The sequence below is a fragment of the Bos indicus genome, chromosome 18 (assembly GCF_029378745.1).
Source record: "Bos indicus isolate NIAB-ARS_2022 breed Sahiwal x Tharparkar chromosome 18, NIAB-ARS_B.indTharparkar_mat_pri_1.0, whole genome shotgun sequence".
NCBI lineage: Eukaryota > Metazoa > Chordata > Mammalia > Artiodactyla > Bovidae > Bos > Bos indicus.
In genome coordinates this window covers 48,608,459-48,627,398 of record NC_091777.1, presented here as the reverse complement: position 1 = coordinate 48,627,398, position 18,940 = coordinate 48,608,459, and the positions used below count along the sequence as shown (strand labels likewise).

At 51.3% G+C, this 18,940-nt stretch overlaps 2 protein-coding genes across 3 annotated transcripts in view; both read right to left on the bottom strand.

Moving 5' to 3' along the window:
* Positions 1-19: 19 nt before the first annotated feature.
* On the bottom strand, positions 20-1,484 carry C18H19orf33 (chromosome 18 C19orf33 homolog). Of its 2 annotated transcripts, none has more exons than XM_019980096.2 (4): positions 1,085-1,484; positions 503-603; positions 295-375; positions 20-160 (listed from the first exon to the last, which is right to left on the bottom strand). In XM_019980096.2, exons 1-4 carry the CDS (start codon positions 1,110-1,112, stop codon positions 56-58), a joined length of 315 nt encoding a protein of 104 aa, XP_019835655.2. In that variant the 5' UTR covers positions 1,113-1,484; the 3' UTR covers positions 20-55. The 2 variants fall into 2 exon arrangements, with proteins under 2 accessions (XP_019835655.2, XP_019835656.2); XM_019980097.2 differs by lacking the exon at positions 1,085-1,484 and adding an exon at positions 729-878.
* A 10,428-nt stretch (positions 1,485-11,912) lies between these two features.
* Positions 11,913-18,940, bottom strand: part of SPINT2 (serine peptidase inhibitor, Kunitz type 2) — a 30,005-nt gene continuing 22,977 nt past the window's right edge. Inside the window, exons 3-7 of the mRNA XM_019979871.2 lie at positions 15,887-15,940; positions 14,583-14,636; positions 13,893-14,054; positions 13,521-13,559; positions 11,913-12,209 (exon numbers count right to left, since the gene is read on the bottom strand). Of these exons, the coding sequence (XP_019835430.1) occupies positions 12,043-12,209; positions 13,521-13,559; positions 13,893-14,054; positions 14,583-14,636; positions 15,887-15,940 (476 nt within the window). The 3' untranslated portion in view covers positions 11,913-12,042. The remainder of the gene's footprint in view (positions 12,210-13,520; positions 13,560-13,892; positions 14,055-14,582; positions 14,637-15,886; positions 15,941-18,940) is intronic.

The following is an 18,940-nucleotide window of genomic DNA, read 5'->3' as shown; positions in this document are numbered from 1 at the left end:
ACCAGAAGGCGACCAGGAGGCCGAGCAAAGGTTTAATGAGCCCCACCCAGAGCCATCAGTGGGAAGCCTTCTTCTTCCCTTCCTCCTTCTTCTTCTTCTCCTTTTTCACCTTGGGTTTCTTGACCTTGCCTGAGGCGCTCTTGTGCTGCTCCGAGCCGGACTGTGGGGCCGGGGGTGGTGGGGGTAGGAGGGGAGAGAGGGTTCCGCCGGTGAGTCCTCGGCCCGGGTTCCGGGCTGGGACTCCGCCCTCACTTGGGGCGCCGGGCACCCGCTACAGAGGGGGAAGCCTCTTACCTTCGCCTCATTTTCCGAATCACTGGAGCTGCTGCTGGAATCTGAGGCGCTCCCTTGGCCGTGGCCATGGCCGTGGTGATGCTAGTTGGGAGGCACACCAGTGAGGCGAGGGACCCTTTTCCCAGCTCCCATTCCCCCCAAGTCGGAGGCCCCAGACCAAGCAGGGTCCTGGGGTCAAAAAGCAATTCCCAGGAATAAGGTGACTTACCTTCAGGTTATCAGCTGACCCGCCCTGAACTTTGGGGGAGCTGTGCTTGGGGTCTCCCACCTTGCCTGCCCCTTGGGGCTTCTTGGAGGTGGACTCCACGGCTGTAGGGAGAAGAGACATTAGATGGGTTGGCGCAGGCACAGAAAATAACCCCCCCGCCCCTCCCCGGAGGCAGACCCTTGGGTTTGATTCTGGCCCTCAAGCTCCCCACTCCACAGCAGCGCACCTGCCGACAGGTCGAACTCCATGGTAGTGAGAGAAGGTGTGTGTGCAGGGCCAGAGCGCTGGAGCAGGGTTGCGAGGGTATGGGGCGGGCCTTGGGAAGGGGCCCTGGGCCAGCCAGGAAGTTCTGAGGAGCCCCACCCAACCTCTGTTCAAAGTCCTTAACCCTGACTCATTGCCCCTCCCCAGCACCGCCCAACTGGTCCTCTCGGAAGCGGGGAGGGTGGAAGGTTAACTGCTATGCTGCCCGCCACCTCGCCCACCCTGTGTTGTTCAGTCGCTCAGTCGTGTCTGCCTCTGCGACCCCAGGGACTGCAGCAAGCCAGGGTTCTCTGTCCTTCACCTTCTCCTGTAGCTTACTCATATCCATTTGAGTCGGTATTGCCATCCAACCATCTCATCCTCTGTCGTCCCCTTCTCCTGCCTTCAATCTTTCCCAGCATCAGGGTCTTTCCAGTGAGTCAACTCTTCGCAACAGGTGGCCAAAGTATTGGAGCTTCAGCTTCAGTATCAGTCCTTCCAGTGAATATTCAGGAGTGATTTCCTTTGGGATAGACTGGTTTGATCTCCTTTCAGTCCAAGGGACTTGGGGTTGGGAGAGGAGTATGGGCCGGTGTGGATTTCTGGGGAGGGGACTACTAGCACTGTTGAAAAGTGAAACAAGTCACTCAGTCCTGTCTGACTTTTTGTGACCCTATGGGCTGTAGCCTACCACGCTCCACCCATGGGATTTTCCAGGCAAGAGTACTGGAGTGGGTTGCCATTTCCTTCTCCAGAGGATCTTCCCTTACCCAGGGATCAAATCCGGGTCTCCCGCCTTGTAGGCAGACCCTTTACTGTCTGAGCCACCAGGGAAATCCAACTAGCTTCCCCTAAAGGGTCAGATGCTTGCACTTGAAGAAATGAGAGAAAGGGTGCCTCTGCATGCTCTCTGTACCATGATAATACTGACACTCCTTGTGTACTTTTGTGCCTGGCACTGTTCCAAGGGCTTCTTGTACATTAACTCACTATAACGTTGCCTCTGGCCTGGTGAGAAGCAGAGTCTGAAAGGAAGAAAAGCATGAACTTGGGAACCAGTCTCATGATTTGAAGTCCATCTTTATTACCTAGTAGTGCTGCCCATGGGCGGAGGAGCCTGGTGGACTGCAGTCCATGGGGTCGCTAAGAGTCTGACACGACTGAGGCAACTTAGCAGCAGCAGCAGTGCTTCCCAGGGCTCAGTGGTAAAGAATCTGTCTGCCATTGCAGGAGATGCAGGTTTAATCCCTGGGTCGGGAAAATCCCCTGGAGTAGGAAATGACAGCCCACTCCGGTATTCTTGCCTGGGAAATCCCATGGACAGAAGAGCCTGGCAGGCTACAGTCCATGGGGTTGCAAAAGAGTTGGATACCACTTATCAACTAAACAACAACAGAATGATCTGGGGAAGTTACTTCCCCTCTCTGTGCCTCATCTGTAAATGACAACTACCATATGGCGTTGATGTAAGAATCAAATGGATTAGTTTCCTACAACCATGCCTCCACACAGTTACTAGCAGTACTTATAGTGTTTGGTTTTTAAGTAAAAGGTAGGTATGGTGGCTATCCCTATTTTACAGATGAGAAAACTGAGGGACCAGTTAAGATGATGAGGGGCAGGACTTCGCTGTTGGTCCAGTGGTTAAGAATACGCCTACCAATACAAGGGACATGGGTTCAATCTCTGGTCAGAGAACTAAGATCCTACATGCTACATAGCAGTTAAGTCCATGTGCTGCAAATAGAGAAAGTCTCTATTTCTGTGAAGTCTCTATTTGGCTGTGAAGACCCAGCACAGCCAAAAAAAGAAAAAAAAAAAAAAGATGGTGAGGAGCAGAAACAGTAATGAACAGATTAGAACTAAGATTCAAACCCAGGCAGTATAGCACAAGTCCAAGTATAGCTCAAATCCAAGTGTAGCCCTTTGGCCTCACCCTGGGGGAGGGAGCACTTAGTAGAAGGGACAGTCACGGGAGCCCAGCCTTCCCTCCCCACACTGTGGGGAGCCCAGATTAGGCTTAGGGATGAGTTGGGGGCCTGAGTCATTTGTTCCAATTGCTGTGAGGCTAGGTGTCCTTGGGAGTCCCTCTCCAGCCCAGCCCTTCCCCACCCCCACCCCCCGCCCCGCCTGACCTGGCTGCTGGACCTGCAGAAGTGGTGGGCAGGGCTGGTACTTAGGCCTGAGGATAATGACAATATCATTGTCATTGTCATGATAATGCCATTACCAGCCTTGGGCACTCAGGTCTCTGCTCCAAAGTCCATTCCTTAGAGGAACCTGCCCTGACTGCCAACTCCTTGGAGCCTCGTTACTCTGTCCCCTTTCCCCTGGCTGGATGACCAGCATAGACAGCCCTTGCTTCCCACTCTCTGAGATTATCTTTATTCTGATTCCCTCAGCACATAATAAATTTTATAATAAAATTTATTGAGTATCTACTGTGTGTCCAGCACAGTTCAAGTGCTGGGGGCACAGAAGTGAATAAAACCAGCAAAAATTCCAGCCCTATGGAACTGACATTCTAGTGGGGGGGAACATGGCAAAATGTAGAGTATGTTAGAAAAAGCTGGAAATGAAACTGTCCAGCAGCTGGTGAATAGATACACGTAATGTGATAGATCCGTTCATACAATGGAATACTATTCAGCAATAAAAAGGAATGAACTCCTGGTATTTACGTAGCAACAGCTACATAAACCTTAAAAACATTATGCTGGGTGAAAGAAGCCAGACACAAGAGACTACATGTCATATGACACCATTCATATGAGTATTCAGAAAAGACAATTACAGAGATAGAAAGTCAATTAGTGGTTGCTGGGAGCTGAGTGTGGGAATGGTGATTAGCTCTAAATTGGCCATGAGGGATCTTACTCCGTGAAGGCGATGAAAATGTTCTAAAACAGATCTATAGTGATAGTTGCACCACTTGGTAAAATTACTAAAAATCCTTGGATATTTGAAATGGGTTTTATGTAACCGGTAACAGCTTGATTTTTTTCAAGTAATATGTATTAGGAGAAATACAGTAAGAAAGGGAATTAGGTAATAAGTACATAGTATGTTTGGGAGGCACTGGATTTCAGATGAGTTACCAGGAAAGCCACACTGAAGTATTTTTTGTTAAGATCTGAAGGTCAGAAAATAAGCCACGCAAGCACAGGGAAGCATATCTAGGCAGAAGGAATGGCCAATGCAAAGGCCCTGAGGCCTGTGAGCCTGCAGAGCTGGAGGGAAAGAGGTGGGAGATGAGGACAGATGACAGCCGGGGCAGGGGGGCTGTGTGAGGGAAATGTCTTGTAATCAAAGATATTTGGTCTTTGAGTGAGAAGAGGAGGTGAATGGAGATTGTGGCTTTGCCGACAACCACATGCAGGATATGAGAGGCAGTGTCTGTCTCTCCCGGCAGAACAGAAGTTTCAAGAGGGTGGGGGTTTCATTGCTCAGTGCCAAACGGTGTGACTCAGAGTCAGTGCTCCCTATCATTTGGTCAATTAGGCGACCTGCTGCTGGGCAGTGTGGTGTCCGCAGGTCTGAGCAAGCCTAGAGTGGCTGTGAGCTCAGTGAATCTTCGCTCTACCCCTTACTGCTCTGTGGACCATTTGGTCAGTCACTGGCCCTCATTGGCCTCCGCTGTCAAATGGAACTTACCTCACAAGGCAAATGGTTTTGCACAGAGCCTGTCTGGGACAAGGTAAACAGATATTTGATAAATGTTGGTGGCTTCTTTGGGTGTGGTTTGTTTTTTTTGGCTACACTGGGTCTTTGTTGCTTTCTCTAGTTGTGGCGAGTGGGGGCTACTCTTGGTTGAGGTGCTTGGGCTTCTTGTGGCGGTGGCTTCTCTTGTTGCAGAGCACGGGCTTTGTGGAGTTGCTCCTTGTCTTGTGGAATCTTCCGGGACCAGGGATCAAACCTCCATCCCCTGCATTATCAGGTCGATTCCTAACCACTTCACCACGAAGGAAGTCATAAATGTTAGTTTTAACTGTGATCCTTACACACAGTCTGATGATTCATTATGAAACTGATAACACAATCCCCACAGTATATGTAATTGAGCCCTAAAAGGAACTGTAGGACACTGGGCTAGTAGGGAGTGGGGCAGCAGTGTGAGACCTTCCAGACCCAAGATGAGGTAAGCTCTTCACTACTGTGCTAAATAAAATGGGGTGAGTGGGTCCCGGGAGACCTTGGACTGGGCCTCCAGACCCCCACCTGTTCGCTTCATCACAATACATTTAGGATGTGGCAGCTTTCACAGGGACTTTGAAGACAGAGGCTTGACGAGAGAGCTTCACTTTTCTCTACAGCAAGAGCCTGAGCTGGTGGGAGTCCAGAGCAGGTGATGGGTGGCTCTGTGAGGTCATCCAGGAACGAGGTTCCCTGTCTGGGTGCTCTGCATCCCTCCAGGCTGCCGCCCCCAGGCCTCTGGGGAGGCTGGTACCCACCATCTGCTTCCCAGGAAGGGAAGGAAAGTGGAGGGCACGCCGCTTCCTTTTTTCTTTTCTGTAGGAATTTGGCTAATCTCAAATGGCCATTCACACATACATTAAACACGTTGTGACTTTTTCTTTGGCTGTGTCACTTGGCACACAGCATTAGTCCCCTGAACAGGGATTGCAACCTGCACCCCGTGCGGTGGAAGCACAGAGTCTTAACCACTGGACTGCCAGGGAAGTCTCACCACTTCCTTTTAGACCCGATGACCTGGAGGCATCACACACCCCTTCAGTCTGAATTTATTCACCTGGTCACATTCAACTGCAAGAGAGGGAAATAAGAGTTCGCGCTGGGCAGCCACGTCCCTGCTAAAATCTGGGGACTTTTATTACTGAAAGGAAGAAAGAGAAATGGGATAAGGAGCCCATCTATCAATGGGCTGTGAGAGACCCTTACTCGTCTACTCTGGAGGGATTACAAATGGGAGATGAGATTTAAGCTGGGAAGGTGGATGTAAAGGCTTGGATGAAAAACACAGGTGTGGGCTTCTGAGACAAGACCACGTCCACCTGCTCTTTGGAGGGAGAGTTCCCCGTCATTCACTTCTCATCTTCCATGGCTAACAGAAGCAGAGACGGTAGCTTATGCCTGTCCTCCCCAGGCCCTGCCTGCTCCTGGCATCCTACGGTACCGCTCTCCCCTGCTTGTTTCCTCATTGTTTTCGCCTAAAATGACTTGGTCCTAAGGGTATTAGCAATGCCTTCTCCTTTGTAGGACACAGTTCCCAGCTGGCCTGCGCTCTCCATGTCATGCACAGCTAGATCAGCTCACCCTTTCGCCAACATTTCACCAGCAAACATGCTTCAAAGGGTCACTCAAACCCTCAAGTTTTTACTTAGTCACTGCAGTTTAGGAAGAGATTTCTGGATGCCAACTTTAGCAGTATAGGACTGAGGAGATTGCTGGGATAGTCCTCCCTGGGGGTCTTGTGCTTCTACTTGTCTGTGGATGGACACGCCTAACTGGAAGAGCAACTGCTGGAAGCCTGGTTTTGTCTCCTTCCTGAAGCTTACACGACCAGAGCACCCCAGTCCTATAAACATCATAATCCCCATCCTGGAATGTTTTCTTTGAACGTAACCACATCCCGGGAGATGGATGATCTTATGCACACAGTATGCAGGGTCTCAGTTTTTCCCACAAGACAGAAACGCTGCCCTGGATATTCTAGAATACTGGTAATCAGCAAATCGCAACAGATCATCCTCTGGGAGGTTCCAAGGAGCTAACAGCCCAGCTGGAGAAACCCAAGCTTGGTCTACACCCAGCTGACTGTTGTGTCTGGGGTTTGACTTTATTCTATTTACAAGTTAATAAATTAGGCTTATGGGCTTTCCCAGGTGGCTCAGTGGTAAATAATCTGTCTGCCAATGCAGGAGACTTGGGTTTGATCCCTGGGTCAGGAAGATTCCCTGGAGATGGAAATGGCAACCCACTCCAGTATCCTGGCCTGGAGAATCCCATGGGCAGAGGAGCCTGGTGGGCTACAGGCAAGAGTTGGACACGACTAAGCGACAATAAATTAGCCTTTTAACTGTTTCCAAAATGCTGGCAGAAGCCTTTCGACTCTTGGGTCAGAGACAGAAGGCTTTATTACAGCAGCAGCATAAGCATCAACCTGTGTATTGCCCTCCCTTGTCCCAGGGGAGCAAAGCACAGGTCCAGATGGAGCCTCCACATGTGGTGACTGGTTGCATTACAAGAGAGGGTCGCTGGGCATGGAGAACCTGCCACTGTACAGCAGGCAGTAGGCGAGCCTGCTCTTTGTCCTCGAGGGAGCCACTGCTTCACCTCATTCCTCAGGGTGCTCTCATCGCAAATCCAGCTCTGAGAACGGCCCAGGTAAGCAGCTGTCAGGGTTGTCTGTTCTTGACACACTCATCAAGACTTGTAGAAGCAGATCTCCACGGAGGATGGTCTGTCCAAACACTGCACTTCGCTTGGCTACTAGTGAATTTTCTTGCGAACATGCCATTCTGTCAGCTGTTCTGATTAACCAGACTGAAAGTGAAAGTTGCTCAGTCATGTCCGACTCTTAGCAACCCCATGGACTGTAGCCTGCCAGGGTCCTCTGTCCTTGGGAATGCTCCAGGCCAGAATACTGGAGTGGGTAGCGGTTCCCTTTTCCAGGGGTTTTTCCCAACCCAGGGATCAACCCAGGGATCGAACCCAAGTCTCCTGCATTGCAAGCAGATTCTTTGCCGTCTGAGCCATCAGGGAAGCCCAACTGGACTGAGGCTGGGGCTAAATTCCATTTGTCTTATAAGGCACTTAATTACTGTCAGCAGGACCCCAAGCAGCAGTGAGTCCTGTTATGTGGCCAACCTGCCTGCCATCCAGCGTCCCAGCCTCATCCAGCTGTGCCCGAGCAGGACACAGCCAGCAAGGTCATAATCAAAGGCTAGTCTCTCGTCCATTAGGAACCACACGAGGGAGTTCAGACTGACCTGCTGATCTTCGATGTCACCGCCATTAATTACACAGCCCCAGAGCGGCCCTCATGCCCCACAGAGAGGCACTGTGACTCATTCTATCCCGCAGGGAAACACACGCAGGACTGCACACAGAGCACTCCAGTTCACCACTGGTTTCGTGAGAAGCTGCAGTCTCAACTGCCATACATGGCATAGCCCAGGGCTGCTTGGGCGTCAGAAGTGTGTACTTTTGTTATCAGCCAGATTAGAACAGGGCTGAGCAGGTCCATGTTTGTAAACATCTATGGGTGGGACTCATATTCAGGTGGTGACAGGATCAGGACTGGTCTATGGGTCACACTGCCGGCTGCAGGGCTCAGGTGGACCAGGTGATGGGTTGGCAGGCTGAGGTGCAGGGTCTGAGAGTGCTGATGGCACCCCTCCTGCTCCCCACCCCCACTTGCTGGGGTCTAAGATGTTCCCTCACTAGGGGTTCCCATCCATCCATCCATCACTGACTCGATGGACATGAGTCTGAGTGAACTCCGGGAGTTGGTGATGGACACGGAGGCCTGGCGTGCTGCGATTCATGGGGTCGCAGAGTCGGACACGACTGAGCGACTGATCTGATCTGAGGGGTTCCCAGGTAGGTAAGATGGCAAAGAATCCACCTGCCAACGCAAGAGACTCAGGTTTGATCTCTGGGTCGGGAAGATCCCCTGGAGAAGGAAATGGCAACCCACTCCAGTATTCTTGCCTGGAGAATCCCATGGACAGAGGAGCCTGGCTAGCTGCAGTCCATGGAGTTGCAAAAAATCGGACACAACTGAAGCAACTTAGCATGCACACCAGGTGCTAGGGTGTTGTACTCCCTTCAAAGACAAAGAATCAGCATGACTCCTGTCCCACTGGGTGTAACTTTACCTCTTCTGTCATCTACTCACACCCAGACCTTTGTTTGGAAAGGTCAGACGTGAATGGAATGAATTTTTACAAATTTACAGAGACCACTTAGGCCCCTGTAGGGAGACATGGCAGGCAGGGCGCTCAGCGACCAAGTGGCCATTGTCCCCATGACTTGGGTCTAGTTGTCCAAGAAGGAATCTTGGGCGCTAAACCAGCATTAATTACTGAGGCTCCCTTTGATCAGCTGCCACCTGGAGGTTGCACATGGGCTTGCTATTTGGGGGAAGATGCATCATACACAGGGCTGATGAGGGTAGAATCCCAAAATTTTCAAAATAGTCTACATAACTCCCAACCCTTTTGACCTGATTTTTCACCCAGGAGATGGTTGAGAGAAAAACCACTTTCTGATGACAACCACATTCAGTGACCAAACTGCCTTACTAAAGTGTATGGACCAAGAAGAAGTAGAGATCTTTGTTGATTTTTTTAGAAATCCATTCCACCTCTGAATGATGCCAGCAGTCTGTCTGAGGATAACAAAGGCCATGAAATGTCTGTTGAGCACCTTGGCTACTTGCCTATGGTTAGGCAGTTTTTGCAACAAAAAGAGGACCGATGCCAGCCTGTAAAGGGTCTATAAAGTGGAAAACATGGCAGTTTAGTTTCAGGGGCCACAGTGGTGTGGCAGGAGGCGGCCAACCAGACTGGAACAGTGGCACCATAACATGGAAAAGTACGGAAGGGAGACAGCCCTGGCAGACCAAGAGGGCCCAAAGGCCCCCTGCTGTCACCCTGCCAGGAGCAAGTGGGGCCACAGGGCCTCGCAAACCACGAGACAGGACAGGACAAATCTGGGCAGAAGTGAGTCACAGAGATAATGTCTGCATAAGAAACATATAAAGGCACGGCATAGGAAAAACCTGTGGAAGCTCAACTGGCCTTGGTGGTGTCAGGAGAATTCACTTCATGATCTCCTCCTACTGCTGCTGCTGCTCCTGCTAAGTCACTTCAGTCGTGTCTGACTCTGTGTAACCCCATAGATGACAGCCCACCAGGCTCCCCCATCCCTGGGATTCTCCAAGCAAGAACACTGGAGTGGGGTGCCATTGCCTTTTCCAATGCATGAAAGTGAAAAGTGAAAGTGAAGTCGCTCAGTCGTGTCCAACTCTTAGCTACCCCATGGACTGCAGCCCACCAGGCTGCTCCATCCATGGGATTTTCCTGGCAAGAGTACTGGAGTGGGGTGCCATTGCCTTCTCCGCTTCCTACTGCAGTAGATTTAAAAGTGATTCCCAACAGTTTCTTTTAAAATCCAACACGCTACTTTTCTTCCTTCATATGACTAAGACATGAAGGAGTGGCAACTCTTGTCCAAGTAGGTGGATAAAGGCCTTCTGCTAGGCCAGAGGTGTCAGTGGGTCTGAGGCTCCTGAAGTTGACAGGACACGAGCGGACCAGAGGGTTGCCTGTGGGGTGACAGGGGGCATGTAGGGGAGAAGCACCAAGTCAGGAGCAACGAGGACACAGGTAGGTGGGCAAAGGTGGCCACCACTTTCCATGGGTGACCTGACATCTGTGATCTCGTGCAGCTTTCCCATCCACCCATCTTACAGGTGAGGAAACCGGAGGTTCAAAGGAGTTAAGTGACCTGCCTGCTTGAGGGCAGTGGGTGGAGGGTCTCTTCCCAATGTCTCGGCCCTCTTTCCCTGGACCACAGGCTCTTCTGGAGGCACTGAGGGGTCCTAATTTGTCTGGGATGTGGCAAGTAGGTTTCCCCTGCTCACAAACTCTTGAGTCAACTGCAGTGAAGGCCTGGAGTGCCAGGCTGCCTGGAGGGTTTGGCAGGGAGAATACCAGAATCCAGGAGCAACATCTACCATGGACCAGAAAGGCTGGGAGTGGATGAAGTGTTTACCCAATTGCTTCTGCAACAGATGTCTAAGCCCTAACAGACACAAGCCTTTCCCTCAATGTGCAGGCATCCTTCCAAGATACTGTGTGTTTGGTTCCAGACTATCGCAATAAAGCCAGTCGCATGAGATTGTTGACGTCCCCAGTGCATTTAACAGTTATGCTTACACTATAGTCTATTAAGTGTGCAACTGCACTAGGTCTAAAATAAACAATGTATATACATTAATTTTAATGTACTTAAATGCTAACCCCATTATCTAACAAGGCCACAGTGTCTTCAGAGTACAATAAAAGGAGGTCTGCCTGTATAGTATGTATAGAGGGTGGCCTTTGGCCTGAAGGGATTTCTAGGAAGGGTCAAGGAAAGGAGGGCTTATTGTGTTTCAAGGAGAGGCCACAGCAAGATCTGGAACTGTTGTGTCGGGTAGCATGGGCCCCCAGCCAGGCCCAGCACCTCTACCTACTCCCAGGCTGCAGACCAGCCTCCTGAGTCCCTGAGGCAGGTGGAGGCCCCAGTCTACCTGCCTGACCCCATGGGTTGCCCAGATGCTGCCCCATGTTTAGGACTCTGTGTTTAGGATTAGGGTGAGGAGAAAGGGGGCTTTGAGAGCTTTGAGAGGAAGGGAGTCCCCACAGGCAGGCAGCAGAATTGGGGCTAAGCCTGGAGGCAGAGTTCAGCCTGGTGGTGCCCTGTCCCCATTTCTATGCAGGGAGGGAGGACTGGGGATGATTGCAGACATGCAGGAAAGATGAAGATCATGGACGCCAAAATGAGTCATTAAAAAAAAAACAAAATCAGCACGGTATGACCAGAATTTTCAAAAAGTGGAATGGAGTAAGAAAATATCAGAGCAAAAAAAAAAAAAAAAAGAAAACATCAGAGCTTACCACAAGTGTAAGGCTAAGTGTTGTTTGGCAAAACTTTATGAGCACTCAGTTGTAATGTAAGATGTATTTCATTCAAAAAGATCTGAAAGATGTTGTTTTCTTACAGTCTGTTCCTGGATGGGGACATCTCATGTCCTGTGGATACTTTGGTAGAGTCTATATTAACAGTCCCATAAAGAAAGCACATGCTGAATTTTTTTTTAAATGGGAAGGCCCTTTTATTAAACTTGTACATTTTACTTTCTTCCTTTCAGAATCCTAATAAAAAAAAAAAACCATGTTTCTGCTTACTTAAAAAAAAAACAACAAACTGAAAACATCACTTTTGTGATGGGAAAGGAGGCAACAAGATTCAACATAAGCAAAGAAAACTACACCTGGAGCAAAGAAAGAGATGGAAGAGGAACCGACTAGGGTGGAGGCCAGACCACCTGCACTGCGCAGACCTTCACTGAGAGGACTTCTAAAGCAAACCCATCTGGGGGGCCAGGGAGCAGCCCTCTCACCTTCTGGAAGAACAAACAGACCAAAAGCCCTAATGATCGTGCAAATACAAATCAATCGCTCTATTTGAAAAAGCACACATGCGCATCGACTCTTGTCTCCCCTCCCTTCCCAGATTCTCTTCATCAGCAGGGGGTGGGGGGGCAGCCCCTTGGCAACGGGGGTTCACAGGACGTAAGAGTTCTTCACCAGCTGCTCCTTGTCATCCCCAGAGCTCCAGACGGTGCGGAGGGTGCGCTCCTGGTTCCTCCGTGCCACCCTGATCAGGCAGACCACGGAGGCTCCCAGCAAGAGGATCAGGACCATCACGAACAGCCCCACCAGGACTACCACTGTGGATGAGAGAGAGGCCTCAGAACCGGGACGGGGGGGGGGGGGGGGGGACCAGGGGCCACAACCGGTGTCTGCGGGAGCTCTGGAGGAGAGAACCAACAGTCCTAGGGCCACATGTCCCCCTGCCCCAACCCAGGAAGCCTGACAGGAAGTCGAGTCCTCAAGAGAGTCCCTACAGTCTTGAGAAATAGGTTTCTAAAAAATGGAGGTGCTATGCTAAGTGCACACAGACAGAGTGGCTATTTGTGTTTCTTTTTTTTGAACAACAAAAAAATCCTCACTTCAACTCTATCTCCCTACCGCCTCTCTGGGGCAATCTGTACAGGAAAAGCACCCATCTCTGGCCTGGGCGTGTAAACACGCCCCTCCCCCAACCAGCCCAGAGAAAGATGTGGCCCTGCAGGTTGCCGGGGTGGTGGCCTGTGGAACGAGGGATGGGCACGGGTCTATTCAGAGCAGGGCTGGGAGGGGACCCTCACACCCCTAATTGCCCAGATAAATCTGACAGTGGTTGCCCCACTGGAGTCCCACTGGTCAGTTCAGATGCTTTTTCTTCAGGAGAGGCTCCCCTTAAGGAATGTGGTCCGGGGGCAGTTGCCAGGCTCCCTCTCCACACGTAGCCGCAGAACCAGAAAAGGTCAATTCCCTTCCCATCTCCCACCCTCCAGACCCCGATGCCTGGCCAACCAGGTTCCAGCTTCATTCCTCTTTTTCTAAAGGAGGGTAGACACACAGGCCAGGCCTGGGCTCCTGAACAGGAAACAGGTGGAAAGAGGCCAAACCAGTGTGGCAGGTCTTTTGTGCAAACGCTACCATCCATGATTAAGGCTCAGAATCAGAGACAAAAGCGAGAGAAGGCCCAGCCTCCTCGCCAGACCAGACTGCGTGGGGACAACAGCGCTGCTGGGGGCCATGGCCCACCCACAGCGAGGGCTCCGCCCTCCTCGGTGTCACCCAGGACCAGCGATGAACACCCCAGGGCAGCAAAGCTAGCCCCAAACGTGGAGTCAATCTTAGGCCTGAGTGCAACAGATCCCACACGCCTAAGCAGGAGGAAGTGTCCCCCGGTTGCCCTCGGGGCTGCTGGGAAGAGATGGCCACATTTCTAACCCCTGTTTATGTACACCGCACCACTGGACACACATCTACTGTGTGTTCCAAGCTGCCCAGCCATTCTTGTGCAGAAACATGACTTTTTAACAAAAGATGTGGACAGTGAAGGACGATGTGTCCAAGACAACATGAAGCCACAAAGACAGAGCCGAGTTCAGTCAAGGCAGGCAGGTGGAGGGGGGCAAGAGGCCATTTACCTTTACTGCCAAGGGGCAGGGCAGGATACAACTGCTTGCCTGGAAGAAAACACACAACCCTGGTCAGCTCCCAGCCCTCCTTTGCTCAGAGCGACAGCCACCAGAGGCTTCCCCTTGGTCCTGGGCCTTCGAGGGGAGCTCTAGCTAAGTGACTTCTTCCAGCTCTTCAGAGGGTTCTGAGGCCTTGCCACCCCAGTAGGGACATAGGAAATATCTGCCCAACAGCTGGGGCCAAAGCCACCCCCTCCCCACTAGGGAGCCAAAAGAAGGTGAGGGTAAGAGCCCAGAGGACAAGGAAAGGGACTGGGGTCCTCTCGGGAGGGTTCCCCTGCCCGTGGCCGTGTCTTGGATTGAGGCACGAGGCAGACTCACCGAAGCATTGCTGCATGCACTCCTCCTTGGAGCGATAGTTGTTTTTATTGCCCCGGCATCCTCCGTAGATGAAGTTATCACAAGAGTTCTCCTCGGCATTAAAGTACCAGCGTGGGAAGGCTGCGCGGCAAGGACCAGTGACGGCCTTGGCAATGCAGTGTTCTGGGAGCAAGACAGCCCGAGGGGCACAAATTAGCAGGGCCCAGGAGAGGTGACTGGAGCTGGAATGCTTCTAAGCAGTCATACGGCTGCTGCCCCATGGGGAAAACCTCTCTCTGCTAAAAGAAACTGGTTAATTGCAGACATGGCCAGTCTGGCCCACATTTTCAGATGCCTTTCTCAGTGGCATTACCAGACTACAGTTATGGAGGTTACCCCATGTCAGTCACTGTTGTAGGAACTCAACCTGTGTGAGCTCCCAGAGGTCTGAACCAGGCCCCTCATTTCAATCTCAGGGCTCGGGGGCAGAGCTAGTTACCCGCCCACAGCGCAGCTTCTGGCAGGCAGGGCAAACTTCTCCAAGGGCATGCTGTGGGCCCATCCTGCTTCCTGCTGCCCCACGGCATCCTCGTGAGTCCTAGTACCCGGGAAAGGTTGGGAAGCCCTGCTCTACAATATCCTTAATAGAAACCCTCAAGTGTGTCTCAATTCCCAACTAAGTAAGAAAACATGTTTTTTAAGAAGTTGTACCTTCATAGCTGAAAATATCACCGGAGAGGCCATCAGAATCCTGCCTTCTGGGAACTGAAACACAAACATCCATGTCTCCACGTCAGGGAGGCCGGAATGGACACAGGACACGTGACCTAGCTGGGGCTGAGTTGAAAGGGGCCCACTGAGGGAGGGTGGACACTCTGGCACCTGGAAGGAAGGGAGTGGAGTCCCCTCTCTGTGGGCAGCTCTGCTCCATCACCTCTCAGTCCTGATGCGCTCTACAGCGCCTCCAAAACCATGACTGGATGGGGAGGCCTGCTCGGCAGGTCAGGGGTTATTATGGAAACCAATCCCAGCCACAACTTCTGGGTTGACGAGAAAGACCAGAAGTATATAGGAGGTCACTTATTCTCTTGGGGAAATTTTCTTCTGAAACAGGACAGACACCAGAGTTATGAATTCAGTGCCCCATGGCTCTGGATGACCTCGCAGAGGCCAGTTCTGGAATAAACAATGAACCCAGGCAAAGCGGTGGCCAGGACAGTCACAGGAATCCTATCGAAACTGGAAAGTGCCTCTAACCTTAACTCTCAGCATTCTGCCAACTGATTGGCTGCTAAACTAATAAATGCTTACTCGTATTGCGCGCTGAGGCCAGAGTCAAAGGACCAGAATCAAGACTGCAACCAGTGTGTGGCCACTGGCTGACTGGGGCCATCCTCAAAGCAGGTGGGGGCAGACTCCCTCCCTCCACAGCAGGACTCGCCCGGCAGAGCCCACTGCCCGGGGACTGGCCTTGCTAGTGCATCTGGACCACTCACCCCAGGCTCCCGAGGCAGAGTCCTTTAAGCATAAAGAAGGAATAGGGCAGCTGTTCTCAGCACTACAAAGCAAGCTAACACAAAGAGATCAAGGACTGCAGTGGGAAGGGAGGCGGGGTGGCAGAGGACAGGGGTCAGCACAGGGAGGGAGATGGACCGGCAAGGATGACAGAGAGCAAAGGAGAAGGAGCGTCAAGGAGTGGGGATCGGGTAGTGAAGACAGCAGAGCAGGCAGGGAGTGGGGACTCGAGGCCTGAGCAGCATGCAGCAGTAGCCACACCCCAGCGCCCAGGAGGGAGCACTGTGGAGTCCCTCAGCCCTTCCTGTCCGCAGGACAATGCGAACTCCCCAGCATGAGGAGGTGGCAAGGAGCCAGAAGCTGGCAGCCCCAGCTTGCCAATTCTGCGTCAACAGAACCAGGAGGAGGAAGCCCTGGTGCAACTCCCAAATGACAAATGTCCTTTCACATTACCCATCTGGATGGCCCTCATTCCATCTCGGGTCTTTTTAAAAACCTACCACTTGGGACAGAGGAATCTGCTTTATCCCTGGTCCGCTCATCGATGGTGTTCTCTGCAAGGGGACAAACAAACAGCACAGTGAGAAAGGGCACCTCTAAGATCGCTGGGGAAACAAAACAGACTGCACCCCTGAGCAGGCCTGGTCCTGTGGGCCTCTCACAGAGCCTCCCATTTCTCCTTTATGAGGGCCCTTCAGTGTGCATGCTGGACCACAAACCTGCCAGAACTTGGAAAATAAGGAACCAAGACTGTCCTTGTGGGTTAAACGTTATCAACCAGCTGGAAATCAGAGCAAAGACGTGTGAAGTGACATTATAAAAAGACAGAATGGCTTCCAGGGCCAAATAACCTGTTGAACTGTATTAACTCACAAAGTGAATTAAAAACTGAAGGGCGTGCTTAGCACTAGGAATGTACTTCCTGCCACCAACCCATGCACTTAAAGCTGTTAACATGGTAAATTGTATGCTATGTATATTTTATCTCTCTCTCACACATACACAAAGCTCAGAGGGTGGGTGGAGAGGCTAGCCATTTAAGGAAGTGCAAAAAAGGGAGGGCTGGCAGGGTGCAGGAGGGAGGAGCCCTCCCGAGTGTGTGGAGGAGGCGTGGGGCTGGTCTAACCTGATGCCACCGCACACTCGCATACAAACCAGCTCCCCTGGTTCCGCCCCGCCCCTCATCAAGCAATCTTCTGGGAATCTGACTGAGCTTTGTCTACGCACACTAAAGCATAGGCTAAACGGGAGAGTCTGGGCCCTTCACCGGCTTTGGTTCTCATTATAATTAATTAATCAGTTGTTAATGAACTGTCATTCTCATTCTCATTTGGCTCCCCACAGAGCTTGCCTGCCTGGGAGGGAATCTGCTGGCAAGGACTCCGGTGAGTGACTTGTTGCCCAGTAGTCACCCTGGCAGTTCCAGTTCTCCTTGCAGACTCACGGGAGAACCGCCTCAGGAGCCAGCAAATGGGTTTTCTGGGACCTCCAGGCTGGGGCCGGACTCTGACCTTTAGGAAGACAGCTGTCTGCCTTCTGCCAGCAAAACACTACACCCCATGGCCCTCAGCAGAGACATTCCATCTTATGCCCGCTGTTCACTGCTTGTGTTCTTAAAACTTAACTTTCCCCCTGAGAAACCAAGGAGGAATCAGAACGGCATGTACATTTGCTACTGTCAACTCTTTTTTTTTTAATGTGGACCATTTTCAAAGTCTTTATTGAATGTGTTACAATATTGCTTCTGTTTTATGTGCTTTGGTTTTTTGGACCAGGAGGCATGTGGGATCTCAGCTTCCCAACCAGGGATTGAACTCAGGCCCCCTGCACTGCAAGGCGAAGTCTTAACCACTGGACCACCAGAGAAGTCCCATACTGTGAACTCTTGATAGGGAAAGGACAGGAAAGGTAGCAAAAAACATTTCCCCTTAATTCCTTCCCGGACACTGGATCACAGCTTATGACAGAAAATTACATACAATAAATAGTATTTTCCTTACCATTTGGTGAGGTTGCCAGTCACCCCCTAAAAGATGAGGGGCTCATTCACAATCCAAAAATAGTACCAGCCCCCTTGGCTCTCCAAACACGTGCTGAGCGCTGAGCACTCGCTGGGCACACAAAGATCAGTAAAACGCTTCTCCAGGCACTGGGTCTCGGCCGGGCTCGTGTGCCTGGGCGCTGCTGTAAACCTCAGGCCACAGCCAAGGCCACTGCTGCTGTCCTCTCTTTGTGCACTTTAATTCACTGATGTGATTTCTGAATGCAGAGCTCAAAGCCAACAGAGGGTACAGCCAATGCAGGAGGAGATACAAACGCCTGGCACAAGCTCCCAGGGTGGCAGGGCTGTGAGTGCTGAGGGTGCCACAAGCACTTTCTGACCCAGAATCATAATCCAGGTGCTACCAGCAATGCCAAGCTGTCAGGAAAGGATGTAAGAAGTCCCATGACAACGTTAAAGAAGCAGCCAGTGAAAATCTTTTTTTTTTTTTTTGAAAATCTTTAACAGACAGTTTGGCTGGCCAAGTCCTCAGGTCTCTGGAACACTTGGGAGGGATCAGGCCCCAGAGGGCCAACATCTCACTGCCATCAGGTCTCAAGGAGTCCCCCGAGGCTGCGTTCAGAGCTGGCACATGCTGTGGTGGGGCTCAGGTTTTTATTTAAACTGGGAGGCTCACAGGGTCAACATGACTGCACAGAAGTCCTCACTGAAGGCTGGGACAAGAACAGATTCCAGAAGTGTGTTCTAGTTTTAACTTGATTCATTACTCGGCTGGCTGGCTGAGCTCCTCAAGTCATTTGTCCCAAAGGTAAAAATAACCCAAAGGCCCAGGGAACAAGGAGGCTGCCTGTCTGCTGCCTGTCCAAGCAGACCTGGCGTGGCGTGGAATGTGTGCTCACTAGTGGGAAGAAGGAAGCTGGCGGGGAGAAGCAGTCATGTCCCCCCTCCCCTGGCTCTAGTTTGCAGCCTACTCTCCCCTTTCTGAGAAGAGGGGGAAGGGTACCGCCGTGAAACCACCGTGTGTGGGTGACCTTCACGCTGGGCCAGCTTCTGCTTTTAAAAACATCTCCCAGTTTCAGCCATGAAGAACTAGCAAAGAGCAAAAGACATCTACGACCCAGTTAATAAGGTGTCTCTAGATAACACGAAGTTAAAAGACGCCTGCTCCTTGGAAGGGAAGCTATGAGAAACCTAGTCAGCATATTACAAAGCAAAGACAGGGACTTCCTGGTGGTTAGCGACTAGGACTCAGCGCTCCCAGTGTAGGGGGTCTGGGTTTGATCCCTGGGCAGGGAACTAGATCCCACGTGCCGCAACTAACACCTGATGCAGCCAAATTAATAAATAAATTTTTTTTTTTTAAAAAGCAGAGACATCACTTTGTTGACAAAGGTCCGTATAGTCAAAGCCATGGTTTTTCCAGTAGCCACATATTGATGTGAGAGCTGGTCCATAAAGAAGACTGAATGCCAAAGAATTGATGCTTTCAAATTGTGGTGCTGAAGAAGACTCGTGAGAGTCCCTTCAACAACAAGGAGAACAAATTTCCTTT

Excerpts from the sequence above, each read along its gene's own strand:
- C18H19orf33 (XM_019980096.2), bottom strand. The coding sequence starts at position 1,112 with ATGGCAATACCGACTCAAATGGATATGA. Across the intron at positions 604-1,084 it reads ACCGACTCAAATGGATATGA|CCGTGGAGTCCACCTCCAAG; the intron begins GTAAGCTACAGG and ends TTCTCCCTACAG. Across the intron at positions 161-294 it reads ATTCGGAAAATGAGGCGAAG|TCCGGCTCGGAGCAGCACAA; the intron begins GTAAGAGGCTTC and ends CCGGCCCCACAG.